Source organism: Vulpes vulpes, chromosome 15 (assembly GCF_048418805.1).
Source record: "Vulpes vulpes isolate BD-2025 chromosome 15, VulVul3, whole genome shotgun sequence".
Lineage (NCBI taxonomy): Eukaryota > Metazoa > Chordata > Mammalia > Carnivora > Canidae > Vulpes > Vulpes vulpes.
In genome coordinates, this window is record NC_132794.1 from 68006613 (window position 1) to 68024553 (window position 17941).

General features: G+C 37.7%; 1 protein-coding gene across 5 annotated transcripts in view; it reads right to left on the reverse strand.

Moving 5' to 3' along the window:
- Window positions 1-17941, reverse strand: part of HERC1 (HECT and RLD domain containing E3 ubiquitin protein ligase family member 1) — a 183025-nt gene that overhangs the window by 15158 nt on the left and 149926 nt on the right. For all 5 annotated transcript variants that reach the window (XM_072738754.1, XM_072738751.1, XM_072738753.1 and 2 more), the window contains 14 exons: window positions 16537-16667; window positions 15563-15762; window positions 15071-15176; window positions 13068-13214; window positions 12414-12515; window positions 11204-11377; window positions 9042-9335; window positions 7556-7621; window positions 7275-7400; window positions 6073-6211; window positions 4830-5011; window positions 3773-3928; window positions 2875-2997; window positions 1819-1921 (listed from right to left, as the gene is read on the reverse strand). In XM_072738754.1, the coding sequence (XP_072594855.1) occupies window positions 1819-1921; window positions 2875-2997; window positions 3773-3928; window positions 4830-5011; window positions 6073-6211; window positions 7275-7400; window positions 7556-7621; window positions 9042-9335; window positions 11204-11377; window positions 12414-12515; window positions 13068-13214; window positions 15071-15176; window positions 15563-15762; window positions 16537-16667 (2049 nt within the window). The remainder of the gene's footprint in view (window positions 1-1818; window positions 1922-2874; window positions 2998-3772; window positions 3929-4829; window positions 5012-6072; window positions 6212-7274; window positions 7401-7555; window positions 7622-9041; window positions 9336-11203; window positions 11378-12413; window positions 12516-13067; window positions 13215-15070; window positions 15177-15562; window positions 15763-16536; window positions 16668-17941) is intronic.

The following is a 17941-nucleotide window of genomic DNA, read 5'->3' on the forward strand; positions in this document are numbered from 1 at the left end:
GACCCTGGGATCACTCCTTGAGCTGAAGGCAGACACCCAACCATTGAGCCACCCAGGCATCTCTAGCAGCTTATTTCAAACCAAGAGGTACTTCCAGAATCTTCCTATTTGAGAGGACTAGCACATAGTTAAGAAAGGCCTGGGGCAGCCCGGGTGGCTCAGTGGTTTAGCACCGCCTTCAGCCCAGGGCCTGATCCTGGGACCCAGGATCGAGTCCCATATCAGGCTCCCTGCATGGAGCCTGCTTCTCCCTCTGCCTATGTCTTGCCTCTCTCTCTCTCTCTCTGTCTCTCATGAATAAATAAATAAAATCTTAAAAAAAAAAAAAAAGGCCCGACAGTTCTTGCATTCTAAGAAAAGACATCACTCAACTTGCCTTGTCCTCAAACTTCCAGCCAACCTCTCCCTTTACCTTAACTTCTAGAAAGTGCCAGCCCCTGTTGCCTCATGTCCTCTAGAACCATTTGGTATGGCCACCTTCTGCAGCCTACCTTTCACTCTCACTACTGCACTGAAGCTATACACTTAAAAGCCACAAGTAATTCCTAACTGCCTATGGCAGCAGCCTCTTCTCAGGCTCCACCCCCAGAGCCCCACATAACCTTCTGCTGACCTGGCCTCAGCAACTTCTATCCCACAGAGACTCTGTACTATCTTGGCTCAAACGCTACCTCTCTCTTCACTTCTTTCAAAGCCGACTCTCCTGAGTCCTCTTTCTGTGTTCAGCTGCCCTTTCCTCATATTCCTTAAGAGTTCTATGTACTTCTTCTTTTACTCTATACTTTCTCCTTGAGTGTCTTTTACTTTTCTTTTTTTTTTTTTTTAAGATTTTATTTATTTATTCATGAGAGACACAGAGAGAGGCACAGACATAGGCAGAGGGAGAAGAAGCAGGTTCCCTGCAGGGAGCCTGATGCAGGGTTCGATCCCAGGACCCTGGGATCATGACCTGAGCCAAAGGCAGATGCTCAACCACTGAGCCACTTAAGTGTCCCTTCTTGGGTTTCTTAGAGCCTATTAACATGGTTTTAAATACCATCATTATGCAAATCTACATCTCTATAACCAATCTCTTTGGAGTTCTAGATCCAAACAAATCACCAAAGACTTGTTAGACATCTCCATACATATACCTAGAGTATATGGCCTCAGTTCAATATGACCAAAACTAAGTTCCTTATCTAGTTCCCTGAAACCAGCTCCCTATCCTCAGTTAGGGACATCATTCCTCTAAGACTAGAAACTTCACTCATGACATTTCCTCCTCTTCCTCACATCTGCCTTATACACTTCTCAGTCACTACAACTTACTAAAAAGTTCTGCTTAAGATGGTGAATATATTGCCAGAGAATCCCACTATAGATGCTTGGATTACGAATCCACTCAAGATCTGAACCCTGAATGACTGAACCCTGAATGAACCTCAGGTTCTCAGGTTCCTAAGACCTGAACCTCTGGTTCCTGGAAGGGCTAGGAAATTAGAGAGGATCCAGAGGAACTCTGGTGGTCAAGAAGTATTTATGGTGGCACAGTGTAGGCAGCAGAAAGGAGGATGGGAAGGGCTTTGGCAAGGACTTTTCTAGCAAGAGCAAAGGCTCTGGCATAAGAAGCCATCAATGGGGAGGAAAGTTTATTCTTATGGCAAAGTTTAGGAAAAAGGAGCAGAAAAGTAGCTCGTGAATAAAGGTCATAGTGGCCATTCAACATCCAAAACAAAAAATTACACAATTTAGAGCACTTTCTATAAAACTGGAAGGCAAATATTTCTATAATGTACATGCAAAATAAGCCATTTTAATTCCTGGAAAATGCCTTACCTTGACCAAAGGTATATACATGACCATCTTTAGTCAATGCAACAGAAAACTGAGTTCCACAAGCAACTTTTTTTATTCCAATTCCACAAAGAACATCAACTTTCTGCAAAATATAAGTGTAAGGCACATACTTTAAAAGAAAATAAAAACACTTTTGAATTTGCCTATTAGCATGTATAAACTCAAGGACTAACTTCTTAGAAAAATACTAATTGTCATCTACCTGTTTCCACCCAAATCCACATTCCTAAATGTTATTTTCTCATACTGCTCTACAAATTAGCTGAATTTGTGGGAGGGAGTATGGAGGCAGGGGCATTTGACTAAAATCCCCAGGACCCCACGTGAAGCAGAATCATTCCTCTGGGCACCAGAGACCAAAGAGAATCCTGTAGCTTTTTAAACAATGTTGGGAGACCATGTAAAGCCATGGGCTGCTCCAGTTAGGCTTTTTATTACAAATTACATACGATAGGACATCTACAGTTGAATATACATTAAATATTTGTAAATCATGCTGCTTGTTAAAAGTGTTAAGAAAACTCATAAAAGAAACTGCACAGTTCTTCCACAGAGCCAAGAAACCTTCTGTATGTGAATATTAGCTTCTAATGTATTTATTATTCCCTAGGTTTCCTTTTTATTATTTTTTAAAAGGAGGTGCATACCTGTATAAATCAGGGGTAATAATCAGCTAAAATGGTAGCTGCAAGCAGAAGGATACAAAAGATTCTTCAAGGTTCCCTCCCTAAGACACCCTGAATAATATATGATATATGTCTATAATTATTTCTTCTCTACATGGGAGATAGTCCTACATTGCTCAGCCTATGGAGATAGAGGCTTATCCTTGCACATTTTTACATTTAGTTTAGTGATTAATGGCTTATTTAAAATCAAGATCTAGAATGCTGGACATTTAACAGTAAGCAATAAAAGCTTCTAAACTTCATTATGAATTACTAAAATGTTAAAGGTAAATTATTTCCAACTAAAAAGAGGCATTTGACATACACTAAAACTGCACTGAAACTCTGGAGTAAAGACAATACTGACCTGAGGGGAAGATTTTGCAGTGGAATTTCCTAAGCCTAGTTTTCCATAGTCCCCATCTCCAAAAGCCCACACCATGGAGCCATCTGCTGATACTGCCAAAGTGTGGTTTAAGCCACAAGCCACCTAAAGAAATAAAAGGGTATTCAGTAAGGCAAAATCATAGCACTAAACCATATATACCTGTTTCTGGGATTCTTTTTCTTCACTTCAGTGAAAAACTTGGCTACATATATATATATTTTGGCTACATATATTTTTATTTAAATTCAGGGCCTTCTGCATATGTTAACAAAATATATCAATAAGAAAAAATTCCTAATGTCCACAAATGAAAAAATAAGTTTTTCTTCAAGGTGAAAGAAAGCCTTCAAATATCTGTGGCTAACTCAGAATCAGAGAGCATAAAAGAGGAAAGGTACATATGAGTCAAAAACACACCAGAGACAGTCTAAGGAAGCATACAAAAAAAGATAAAAATATCTCCTACTTAAGAGGTAATCTCAATGTGTACAGGACAAGGAAAGTGTAGTCCCAATGGTGCTGCAATTCAACCATCTACTTCCAAACTACCAGAGGGCAGTCACAAAAATGTGTATGGTTTAAAGGTTTTATATCAAGTTGTATTAAGGATTTTGGGTTTTAAAACATATACATACTGAATTAAGGCTGTCATTTGTTTGTCAAATATGGCTTAAAATGTGAATTTTCACATCAGGGAAAAAAAAACCATGAAAAATTATCAAGTCAGCCAAACGAAATGTACGTGATGTTACGTAAAACTGATGACTCTAGTCTTCTTTAAAGGACAGTGTCTCAGTGCACACAGAGGAAATAACCAGATAGAACATATTATATGGAAATATGACCAGATAGAACATATTATTGACTTATTTCGTGCCTGTCCAATCTGATATCCCTCCAGTGCAGTCACTCTCTCTGGAAGTTTTTTGTTAGAGGTGTTTCCAAGACCCAGACGACCATAGTCACCATTACCAAAAGTGAACAGTTTGCCATCTGAAGTTACCACTGCTGAGTGCTTGAAGCCACAAGACATCTACAGACAGAACCAAAGATAAAAAAAAAACTTTAAGAGGGTAAACTAAGAACAAAATCATTTTTGGTTATTAATATAGTAATAAACTTTCACTGACAACTAACTTAGGATCTTTAAGACCAGTATGTCCTACCTGCCCAAGTGGGCCCTCCTGCTCCCACCAGGCTGAATGACCTCAGCATCCTCAGGAAGACCAAGCTAAACAGCCTACACCTTGGAAGAATTGTTGCTATGCTTTATGCTATGTACAGATGACCTAGACCACATGTGATAGTAAGTGGGGAAATTATTTGTAAACTCTACGGTGCCATGCAATTTTACAGTATTAGATCACTAGTTGATTTTCCAGAGTATGTATATGAATTCAACATTTGTAACAATAATGATAAAAGGAAAACTCTACATTCAACTTATTACTGTACCAAGAATTATGGGGCAGGCACTAAATCCCACTGTGTTTCTTCCAAGCACCTGAAATATCCCAGCTTGGGCCAACCAGCTGTCTCAGGAGAAAGGAGTCCTATTCTAACACCAAAGCCCATTCAAACTTCTAATAAGCTCAAGAATGAACAACCAAAAATAGTGTAACTCTTGTAAGGACTTAAAATATATTTATACTGGGGATCCCTGGGTGGCTTAGCGGTTTGGCGCCTGCCTTTGGCCCAGGGTGTGATCCTGGGGTCCCGGGATCGAGTCCCGCATCGGGCTCCCTGCATGGAGCCTGCTTCTCCCCCTCCTTGTGTCTCTGCCTCTCTCTCTCTCTCTCTCTCTCTCGAATAAATTTTTTAAAAAATCTTAAAGTATATTTATACTATTATTTCCTACTACCTAAATTTGAGAGTACTATTCAACAACTAGTATGTTCATATTCAAAGGCAAACTTATCCACATCCTGCCTGACCTGCACCACTTCTTCTCCTTGTAAGGCCTCGATCTGCCTGGGGCGCCGCTGCCTGTCACTGTTCCCATGGCCGAGTTTGCCATAATCACCATCTCCCCAGCTAAAGACCTCACCACTCTCAGTCAGGGCCATTGAGTGCCCATCAGAACCACAAGAAGTCACCAGCTGGGTCACCACAAAGCCTGAAACAGAGCAGAAAGCCAGTAAGAATCACTGGACGTTAAAACTCTTTATTTGCAGCTACTACAGAATACTCTCAGCATGGAAAATCAACATAACTGTACTACACAAATATAAACAATGTCTTTCATTTTAAATCAAATTTGAAGCCATAACCAAGTAAACTGGGAGCAATTTAAATTTAAATAAATGATTTAAATAAATGATGATGACAAAGAAGAAAAGGAGGGTGATGGGAATAGTTATAGTCATCAAGGCCTATGTTCTAGCCACTCCTAGAAATGCTTTACCTGGGTTATCTCCTTTTCTATTTTCACAAAGAACGTATGAGGCAGATATTATTATCAGCACTTTTACAAATGGGTTAACTGAATCACAAAAAGGTCTAGTCTAGCTTGTGCAAAGTCCTAGAGACAGGATGCAATAGTACTGGATAGGAACCCCACCTCCACTGCTGTGCTCTGGGAGGAAGAGACCTCAAGGAAGACAACTTAGCACTATTTCAGAATTGGTTCTGAACTCATTGTTACTTGTATGCTTTTACTTAAAAAATCCTCTTTGCTCTCTTTGTAGGCTCTGGAGTCAGTAAAAGTTGATTTAAGAAACAAGCCAGGAGCTCCTGCAGTGGTTTTTCCAGAAGTATTTTTTTTTTCCCAAGTCAGAGAACTCTGACAGAGGTACCCTGTAAAGTCTTTAGAACATCTGCATATTTCCATATCAACTGATTTTTACTTTTTAGGAAACACATTAATAGTTATTAACTAATAACTATTAATAGTTGCCTAATTACAGTTTTGCAATTTTAAAGAATTTGTTTACAATCTTCAGTGAGTCTTAAAATAGTTATTTATATCATTGAATTCTAGCACTGCCATGATAAATAGCTTGCAAAATAACATAGCTTAAAAAATGAAAATCAGGCTGTACATCCTAAATGAGAATCTAAATAAGTGACCCTCTATGACTTTATCTAGCAAAGGTTTGAGATGAGTTCCAACATAAGCTAACATTCCTACAGTTAGGCCATAGTTTCTGACCACCTTTTAACTGAGCATAGTTTTACCTTGTAGGGCTGAAATAACTGTCAGCACATGAAGGTCATCTGAATTTCCTTGTCCCAATCTTCCATAACTTCCTTCCCCACAAGCCAACACTGTGCCATTGGCCTGGATGACAAAGGTACAATTCTGACCACATATGACCTAGTATAAAAACACACACATCCTTTATTATATAGCTTTAAATGATTCTATGTATCTTTAAATGTATTCTATGTATTTAAATGATTCTATGTATACCTAGGATATCTTTATTAATTCTTTTATCCTTTCACTAAAGAGGACAGGTTGATGTAACTATGGGGTTCCTATAAGCTCTTGATTATTAAAAAAAAACTGCTTGCTTAACAAAGAGATGTATGAGGCTCATTGGACTATTTAAAATCATTTAGAACTATCTGATCTACAGGGATTTCAGCCAATTGTGCACAGTTTATTTATTTTAAAGATTTTATTTATTTGAGAGAGACAGTGTGTTTGTACATGTGCAGGCAGGGGGAAGGGTTGCAGAGACAGAGAAGGAGATAATCTGGAGCAGACTCTGCACTGAGCACAGAGCCTGACACAGGGTTCAATGTCATGACCCTGAGACCATGACCCAAGCCGACACTTAACTGACTGAGCCACTCAGGTGCTCCAATTGTGCAGTTTAAATAATATTAATAACAAAACAGAAAGAGGAAAGGGTGGTGGGGAAATATTAAACAGTGGCTGGAGATCATCAAGAAGTGGAAAGCTGAGGGGATATACACAAGAAAGAGGAGTGCATCCTGGGACTTAGTAACATGGAGAAGAATGGAAGAGAAAGTAGTGGCTTGAGAAAGGGCTTGGAAATAGACTACCATGATTATTAGAGGGGTGTCAATAAAATCTAGCTAAAGATCTCTGTAAGTTAATGACCACAATACAGAATCAATAATTAGGAGTTTGTTAACGTCTATAAATACATACTACACAGGCCTAATGCATGTTAATTCATCACACTTGAAAGCAAGAAAATTTAGAAAGTTATTAATAAAATATTAAGTCTGATAAAAGCCCCAGAAAGTTTTTATTTAGCTTATATTTTTTAGATATATTTTATACCTCATATCTAGTTATTCTTCACAACAGATTACACAATGGGTAAACTTTATCTCATAGTAAGGGAATCAGAATTGTTAAGAGTTCCCAAGTTTCTTCTCCACTTCTTTGCCCTATTAGTCACCTGTTGGGCCTGTGAGAATGAGGGAGCTGCTGCAGGTACCATCACATTCCTTCCAGCTTCTGCCAACTGTCCATGCCTGCCAGCACCCCACAGGTAGACATCACATTTACCTCCCAGGTGCCAGTCCTAAAAAACCGCAATCATCTCAAAATTAGGTTCAACCATACATTCAAACAAACATGTGCCAGCCTCTATAAGAGACACCAGGTTACAAACAAACAAACAAGCATTTAGAACCAGAAGATTTACTGAGAATCACCCACATAGTTATTTTCACTGACCTCAGGTCTGGAAGTTGCCCAAGACATAATTTGTTCATCCATGCCATTAATCCATTTACTGTTATCCTACAAGACACAGAAAACATCAGGATCAATCTTGCTTAATCAAGATTTTTCTGTTTTTTTTTTTTTTTTTTTGGAAAAAAAAAAAGCTTCCCTCACCCCCAACATGGGGCCTGAACTCAGGACCCTTAGATTAAGACCTGAGCTGAGATCAAGAGCTATACGCTTAATTGACCAAACTACCTATGTACTTCAAGATTTATCTGTTATTAATTAACAACTAAGTCTTCTTTCCATAAAAAAGTTTAGTAATACTATAAGAAAAATTTTCTAATGGTATAAGAAATAAAGAACAGTTTTATAATCATGTCAAAGTTGACTATGCATTGTTAATATTTCCCTTTATCATAAACACTTTATGATCAACTATCACCATCACTACCACACTGGTGATTCAAAATTAACCATTTATGTTTTCTGAGCACCAATGGGCACAAGGTCATGTGCAGGAGTCACCACCCCCATGAACTTGCTGTAGAGCAGCAGGCAGGTCACTTCGTCTTTCTAGGCTTCAATTTCCTCATCTACAAAATGACAGATTTGGGGCAAAAAGGCTTAGAAGGATGCTTTTTGTTTTTTTAAGTTTTATTTATTTATGTGAGAAAGAGTGTGCATGAGAGCATATAAACAGTGAGGGGGCAGAGGGAGAGGGAGAAGCAGAGTCCCCGCTGAGCAGGGAGCCTTATGTGGGGCTCAATCCCAGGACCCTGGGATCGTGGCCTGAGCCAAAGGCAGACACTTAACTAACTGACTGAGCCACCCAGGTGCTGAAGGATACGTCTTAATTAAATTATATTTTATATCTAATTTCCCTCAATTCATATTTATTTTATATTATATCTATATATTTTGTATTCAAACATTTGTATATATATATATATAAATCATAACTAAATAGGTTGTTAGGTCAAGCACTGATCTGCTCTATCTACACAGGCATTTCATTTATAGCACAGTTTCTACATCCAGACATTCCCAAATACAATCAAAGAAAGGACAACTGGAATGCTCTTCTATATTCTCATTTTATGGTGATTAAAACATGTTTAAGGTATCAAATAATTGAGAATCTATATGTGGAATAAATCCCACAAGGTGATCCAAGCAAAGATGCTAAAATATGTATAAATAAGATACAAAACAAGGAACCTATGAATGCACAAAAAATGAGAAAATAGGGGACTATGTCACTGAAAGTTAACAAGCTTACAGGAGCCTCCGATTCTCATGTAAACCATCTTTGTCACCATAGAGGGTTGCCATAAGACTGAAAGTGACTATCTGAGAGCAAAATATTTTAAGTTTATCTAAGGGCATCCTTCCGGCTATCCCAGATAGGAAATACTTACTGAAGGTCTTTTACTTGCTAAACACTCGTGAAACAATCTGAGCTATATATAGTAGCAGCTCATATTATGCTTACCATTAGGAATATAAGTTCATCCTCTGGAACAGGCTCTAGATCAGGAACAGTAAAAGATTCTGGAAACTGTGCTCCATTGGTCAGGGCTTCAGCAGCTTTTATGGTGGTTGAGAAACATTCTAACCAGGCCCACTCATTTGGATTCCAGGATGCTGGGTCAGGGAGGCAGTTCTGGTGGTGTGGTGGCACTGGAGGGTTACATAACAGCTGATCCAGATGCAGTCCCACAGCAAGGGAAGCCAGACATTGCATGTAGGGACTATGAACAAGCTGATCACCACAAACCACATGAGGCTAAGAGGAAATACAAGAATGTTAAATTGAAGAGCTTATACCAAATATTATAAATTAACCTATTGTATTCTGAAAACCTGTAATTGTATTTTTTAAGTTTACTGGATTTTTTTTTTTTTACATCTGAAACTAAAATGTCAACAAAGTGGAATTTAAACAAAAACTTTTTAAAAAAAATTTTTTTTTAATTTTATTTATGATAGTCACACAGAGAGAGAGAGAGAAGCAGAGACACAGGCAGAGGGAGAAGCAGGCTCCATGCACCGGGAGCCCGACGTGGGATTCGATCCCGGGTCTCCAGGATCACGCCCTGGGCCAAAGGCAGGCGCCAAACCGCTGCGCCACCCAGGGATCCCTAAACAAAAACTTAAAAAAATAAAAATAAATTAAAAATTAGCTGTTTAAGATTTTTACTTTGAAATAATTTTAGATACACAGAGAGTTAGAGATAGCACAGTGCTGCTGCTAACCCCGTACTACCCAGGCCTCTGCCTTCCCACCCCCAGACCAGCCATTCCCTAGCCCTGGAAATACACCACATGTGAGAAGTCCCAGCCTGCTGGTAGGGGACAGGAGGGAGTGAGGAGATGGGAGCCTTACAAGAACTGAGGCACCTGTAGGTCCTGCTCATCCCCCAGGTTCCCAGGGCAGAACTGGAACTAGGGCCCAGGTACAGCCACCGAGGCTGGGCCTGGGTCTCTCAGCCATTTGGCTTTGTTTCCCTGCCCCTCTGTTTACTTGTAAGTCTGTCAGTCTATTCCTGGGAAGCTCATTACTATGGGCCCTGGTACCTTCCCAGTCTGTCCCATACCGTTAACCATAAACTGATCTCTTACTGTAAATCCTTAACTTCCTCTAATGTTAATATCTTATAAACCAAGAAATTAATATTGGCTACAATACTAACTAAACCACAGAATTTTATTTGGCTTTCCCATTGATGCCCCTTTTTTGCTCCAGGATCCAATTCAGGACGTCACACTGCATTTAGCTGTACAGTTCCACTATAGTTTTTCATTAATAAAAAGCAGGTAACCAAACCATGGCGACCTGCTCCTGTTTCACATTTTCTCCTTTATAAGAAAATCCTGGGAGCCATCAAGGGAGATCCCTCCTCCATGGCCCTCCCTAACTGTGGCAGAGCAACTCTGTGAGATGCTAAGCCACTCGCAAAAGAAAACCCGGGCAAATGCATCAGTGAAGTTAACCAGATACAGTAACAGCTGATTGTATTAATGTAGGTTGGTCAAAAAAGAAGGAAAGAAAAAAAAAAAAACCCAAAGAGCACTGCCTAGAGGCAGCACACTGTGACTACCACGGGCTGGAAAGCCAACTACACAGGATCACAGCCTAGGCCACAGGTCCAAATTCCCTTATTCCTCATTCTAGATTTAAGGACCCTACTCAGTTCAGCCTTAGCTCTTCCACTAAACTTTTCACAGGGATTCCCCTGATAAACAGAGAGAACATTCATTCTGATACCCATATGCAACCCCACACACCTCCCAAGTGGAGGACGGCAAAACCACATAAAAATAGATTTATGGGTCCAGAAAGGGAAAGTTATGTTCTACAGCATAACTATTGTAAGAAGTTTTGAAGCGGATATGTAATCTGAAAAAAAATTATACAAACATATACAAATTTGAGGGTTACTTTAAAATTTTACTGCCACTAAAATAAAGTAAAAGCAGGCTGAGGATTACTGAACAACTGTTTTAGGCATGATTTAACTTTATTTGATTCTGCCAAAGAGCCCCCACTCATTTTTCCCTCAGACCTTATGCTCTCATGGAATAAATTCAAAGCTGCAATTCAAATTCCAGAGCAGCAGTCATCTGTAACTCTATCAGTGAGTGTCAAGTTACCTTTTCATAGGCATACTGCTCCTGAAGCATCACGGGTAGTCGCTCCAGAAACGCTCTCATGCAGGGAGCCATGTTTAATCCCAGAACACCCTGCTGTTTCAGCGCTGTCCTACAGGTTGCTAAAACATGATTGGCAGCAGCCCATTCTGCTGTACAATTCACGACCAAAACATCCTGACAGAAAATAAATCATGCCACGTGATAGATTTGTTTAAATAAAAGATAAAAGAGAGAAAACTCTATTACCATTCATATCTGAAATTCCTTCCAGTTACTGCATTAAACACTTTTGCTTTTTGGACAATTTACTCTGTACCTTTAATGCCTATAACTTCAAAACATCCCGAATTTTAAGTAAAAACAGATTAACAAGAAATAACCATAAAATTTGTGAGCTATCTTGGATTTGCTGATTCTCCTTAAGGAGACAACGTTAATTCTTTACTATTTCATAGGACTTGTAGGACAAGGTAGCCAGTATATTTCAAAAGCCAGACATGACCATGGGAGTACTAGAGGAAAGAGTACTTTGTCTGCTGAGGGACACATCTGCAAGAGAAGCAGCAGTGCTCTAACTGGCTCTAGGATTTATTCTACATAGGCCACCATTGCCTTGGCTCTGATTCTATATTATGGACTGTTCATGAAGGTTTACAGCCCAATTTTAAAATCTTTTAACTAATAAAATGTAAAGTAGTACATTTGTTCTATTTATGAAGGGTATAAAGAGCAAGACTGCAGGAGATAATGTCATATCAGAATTACTTTAGAGCAGGGACTACTTTTTTTTTTTTTTAACTAGAATATTACATTTGAAAGCCAAGATACATTTTGTATATTTGAGTTAAAGGTCTTTGGTCCTCCTTTTTAGAGAAAATTCTTTTTTTTTTTTAAGAGAAAATTCTTTTAAGAGTTTACTGCTATCTCAAAAAATCATGGCAGAAAGTGAAAATCTACTTTATAACTTCCAGTGGAAATTAAGTTGTTCAATAATTAAACATTTTCATCAAAGTCTAGGGTATAGTAGGAAGAATACTAGATTATAAATCAGGAGGCCTGGGTTCTGGTTTTCCTTCTGTCACTAGATAGTTGTATTATTAGAATTTTATGTGAAAGTTCTCCTCTTTCACATAAATAGAGCTGCTTAGACTATGATTCTAAGGTACCTTATTGACTTATACTCTAGAATTTAACATAATAGCAAAATTACCTTTGATCTGTTTGAGCAAGCAGCTACCCCAACATCTGGAATCCATACTGTAGTCTGAATAGCTCCAGAGCCTATTACAACAGTTTGCAAGACAGAGCCATCCTAAAACAAGATGTATTTATATCAGTGCACATCGCTTAACCTTAGTCTTTATTTTTTTTTAAAGATTTATTTACTTATTTTGAGAGACAGAGAGAGAAAGAACGAACATGCATGCACAAGAGTGGGGGCATGGGAGAGGCACAAGCAGGGGGAGAGAATCCCAAGCAGACTCCCCACTGAGCAGAGAGCCCGATCCTATGACTCCGAGATCATGATCCGGGCCAAAACCAAGTCAGATGCTTAGCTGACTGCCCCACTCTTTATTTACATTTTTAAATTTATGCTTCACATTCACAAAAACATAGTCTAAAATCTACACCAGCTAAATTTAGCAATGTCCAATTACACAGCTACCATCCAATTTTCTGGGGCCTTTTCTAGATGACTTTAAAACTATATCAAAAAGAAAAACTAAAAAATAATTTTGAAAGGAGTTTCTTCAGTATCTAAGATCTTAGAACACAAAATATTCCTAAGATTGGTTGGGTTAAATTTTATCATATATAAATTAATAATAAGCACTTAAGATAAAAATAACATCTATATTCTTACCCTTAAAGACCAAATGTTCATGAGCCCACCCAGTCCACCAGACACGAGGGCCAACCCATCAGAACTAAAGGCAACAGTCCGGACAGGGGTGATGTGTCCTCGTAGCTGATAAACACACTTGGCTCCGGCTGATTTCCTATATCCATCCTGCAATTCATTTTTAATACATATTGAAATTAAAACAAATTTATAGATTCAATATTTAGAATTCACTCTTGAAAATTTTGTATTTTATAATGTGGCATAAAATTGGGGAGGAGGGAAGGACAACTCTCTCACAAGGTTTAGCTTGAGAAAATAATAAAGTATCAATCTTGTTCTCCTTTGTTCCTTTGTGTGTTGTTTTGTTTTTAAGATTTTATTTATTTATTCATGAGAGACACAAAGAGAGAGAGAGAGGCAGAGACATAGGAAGAGGGAGAAGTAGGCTCCATGCAAGGGAACCTGATGTGGGACTCGATCCTGGGTCTCCAAGATCACACCCCGGGCTGAAGGCGGCGCTAAACCACTAAGCCACCAGGGCTGCCCCTCCTTTGCTCCTTTGAGGCTGAGTTTCATCTTTTTTTTGACACACTTCAAAGTGAATTTCCTATTCTTCAAACTGGCAGAAATAACATTTCTAAAGTTCCAATTATCTCTTAGACACAGAAAAATTCTAACTTCTGCTTTTTAATGAGTATTTTTAAATTTAGCTTTATGTAATTTTCATTTTTAGCCCCTAAAATTCATACATTGTACATGTTGGTTTTATATTAAGCAGGTACTTCTTTTTGCTGGCCAGTGGTTTTTTTGTCTGCTACTTGGTGTCTATTTTCATGTTTACTGTGCAGGTTTTAAAAGTGAGACAGGTAAGAACTGTCCAAAGGGCCACTCTGTAGCACAAACAGCAAATAAAATTTATCTTTAGTGCTTTCACTTCCACTTCTGTGATATTTTCCTCCCATTAGTGAGCTATTGACCTCTCCCTCTTCACCCCTCTCTCCCGGCCATTAAGCTCTCTCTTCCTCCTAATTATGACAGAGTATAATACTAGATGTACTTATTTACCCAAAGATGACCTAAGGCATATTTCTTCCAGGGGTATTTATATCACGAGCAAAAGAGAGAGCAACAGAAGGTACAAACTGCTAGCTCAGGGATGTCATTTGACCACCCAGTGTTTTAAAGAATTTTAATTCAGGTCCCAATGTTTAACACTGGGAGATTTTACTTAAAACACTGGATTTTTTTTTAAAGATTTTATTTATTTATTCATGAGAGACAGAGAGAGGCAGAGACATAGGCAGAGGGAGAGGTAGGCTCCAAGCAGGGAGCCCAATATGGGACTTAATCCCAGGACCCCAGGATCATGCCCTGCACCGAAGGCAGATGCTTAACTGCTGAGCCACCCAGGCATCCCAAAACACTGGATTTTTTGCTTCTATCAGAAAAAAGTGAGATAATCTAGTAACAATAGCCTCATTTCTGGAGGGTGACAACTCTATGGCAGCTGTGTCCTTTATAGGAAAGATATATGCTTCTAAGTTTTTTGCTTTTCATACCTCCAACTTCTTCATACCTCCAACTCCTAGCTTCCTAGATGCCCTGTAAGCATTTATCTGAATTTGTAACCCCTGTTTAAGGTAAAGGAATTATTCTTCATAGGGAGAATTTTGGTATCCAAAGGAGGTACTTTGGACAAGGGTGCTCTTATTTCACCGCACCAAAGACTTAACTTAGGACTTCTCTATCTGTAGTGTTGAATATATCCGGTCCCATAAATGATCACACCTCAATATTTCTTGAATAACTCACTTTAACAAGCAAACATGTTGTCCTGACTTATAAAAATAAAGCTAATTCAGAAAACACACAAAGCATGACAATTATTCAGGCTTCCCTAATGGATCTTGCCCTTTTGGATACTAAGTATTGAGTATCTTAGTAATCAAGGGAGGATTACTTTGATAACATATACCACCTATGGTTTCAGATAAGGTCTTCAAAAGCACCAGAACATTTACCTGGCAACTGGACTCCTGGTCCCACCATCCTTCTGAACCAGCTGCACTGGTCTGTGTGATATCTTGTGAAATACGCCAAACACATACTAAGCCACTCTGACAGCCACTTAAAAAAAAAAAATTGATCACATAAAACCAAGACATGTCAATATGAAGTAAATATATTTTTGAAAAGCAATTAAGACCTGATAAAACTAAAACAGTATTATTTTTTAAATTTATAATGGGTATGCTATAATCTTTTACAAGAAATACAAATAGAATTAATATTCTAACAACATCACACCCAGTTAAGGAGATTGCACACCAAGGTCCACATTGGAGAATTATTCTTTTTTTTTGTCTAAGATGATCTCACAGTATTACACATTATGAGAATTGCAATACGCAATAAACTGTTTAAGACTACTGAGAAGCCATATTTAATGCAAGTAACAGTCTATACTAATATAAAAATTAAGATACACACACACACACAAATTTATAACATACGTAGCCATCAGCAAATGCAATCTGGATCCTTTCCCTGGGAGGCTGCACCAAGCAATGCCATTTACAATAGATGGATGGCAGAGTGAATGTAGACAACGCCAGCATCCTGATATAGGCCCCCAGAGTTTCACATTTTCTTCTTTGGCACATGTCAAAAGAATATGACCTGTTGGGTCCCACTTCATACTAACAAGAGTATCCTTAAAATGGTAGAGAGAGAAAAAAAAATCATGGTAATGCTTCCTTCACAAATACTTTAAACTTAGTAATTTATGACCTGTACTTCTATTACTCAATTATTTTGAAATCAACATTTTATGCAAATAAGATACTGTCATATCATTCCCAATTACTAGATCTAGACTGCATTATATGTATTTATTTGCTGTAGTCAAAGTTCAGTAAATGCTAGTTGAATAAATAATGAAATTCTGATTTAGAAGGAATATTCATCTTTCACTAGCATTTTAAGTTTTTTTTTTACTTATAACCATTAAAATATAAAAAAGAAGAAACTTAAAAAAAAGCAGCACTCCTCATAACAAAATAGTGAATATTATGAGAATCTAAGATATATTTGTGTTTATATGGCTGTCATCATTGTATTCTTCTGACACTTCTTCAACACCTTCCAGCTCCTGGCTTCATGCACTTATACCTCTTGCCTAGACAGCCCTGTAAACATCAAAATTAGCAAACTCTTTTTGAGGTAAAGGAATCATTCTTCATTGGTGGAATTTCTAGCATTTGACAGGGGGTGTTCCAAGGGTGTTCCATTTCACTGTTTTGGTTTTACTTCTTTCTTGGCTTGATGGCTTTCTTACACAGATTTTCCCATGTATATACATGGCCCAAAGACTTTGTTAACAATAAAATACTCAATTGTAAATGACTGATGTAAAAAGTTTTAAAAAACTGGTATCAAGCAATACTATGTAATAAGAAAAAATAACCATCTGGTAAAGATGCTTTACCTTATGTGCATCAATTAGAACAATGCCTCCTTTCTCAAGTGGTTCTTTTGTTCCCAGTAACAACTTTCCATCAAAATATCCCACTGCAAATGGTCTGTCTTCACTGAACCAAGCAATGCAAGTTACAGACACTAACATGATAAAAACAAATTTCAAAAAGAAAGAAAACATAAGCGACTCCTTTGTCATTGTCTAACTTAAAGACAGACTTTGCAACAAATATATGGTACTGCAACCACTGCAGGTAATTTTCCAAAACTTTGATGGATTTATTAGACCAAATGTAGGCTAAGAGCAGAGATTCTGTGTAACCCACTTTAAAAGTGTTATTTATAAGTGACAAGGATTACCTTCATTTTTTTTTAGATTTATTTTATTTAAATTCAATTAATTAACATATAATATATTATTGGTTTCAGAGGTAGAGGTCAGTGTTCATCAGTCTTCCATAACACCAAGCGCTCATTACATCCCATGCCCAATCATTTTTAATCTTTAATTTCTTTTCAGGTAATTATTGAAAAATTAAATTCCCTTGCTGATTCCAATTCAATGTACTGGTTTCTTTCCTTTTGGCCCAGAATCTACCATGAAACTGAGAAATGAAATAACCCAAGTCATAGAAAGAAAATTACCTGTCTCTTTTTCTGCTTAAAATTCCCTACTCAGTGTGTTGCCATACTCTACCAAATACGTCCTATTTCTAACAATCTACATTCATATTTGCTTCTTTAAGTACAAATAACCTTGGAAAGCTATAAGAGAGGTAAAAAACAGAGTTTATCTATGAGAGTATAATGGGGACACAGGAACTGAGTAGATGGGAAAAAGACTTTTCACTGTTTATCTTTTTAAACTTTAAAATTTTTCAACCCCATGAATTTTTCAACCCCATTATCTATTTTAAAAAACTAAATAATAATAAAAATCCTTGTTCTATTGTTAATAGAATACCATGTAAGCTGAGACTGTAATCTGTGAAATGCTCCACGCCCCCAAAACAACTATGTAGTAAAATGCCTATGCATCCAAAGGGAACACAGTAAGAAAATAAATGAAAATATACTTCCTACTAACTCTTGTCACACCAGAAACTTCCCTCCTCCTCTTCCTATTTCTTCAATTTCATTTCTTTGTTAACAATTTAATTTCTACCAATAATTGTAATTTTTTTCTCTTGGATATTTCTAGCTTTCAAGGGAGACTTGGAGCCCTACTCCAAGAGTTCAGACACTTATACAAAGAATGAATGACTAATAAAATACTATTAGATTTCATCTTGGCAGAGATGTATTCTAGATGTTGGAAGAGAAATATCCTTCAACTTAGTAACTAATTAAAATTAAATATCAACCGGACAATTTAGAGAACAAAGCCAAAAGTAATATTCACTCAGCACTTTTAA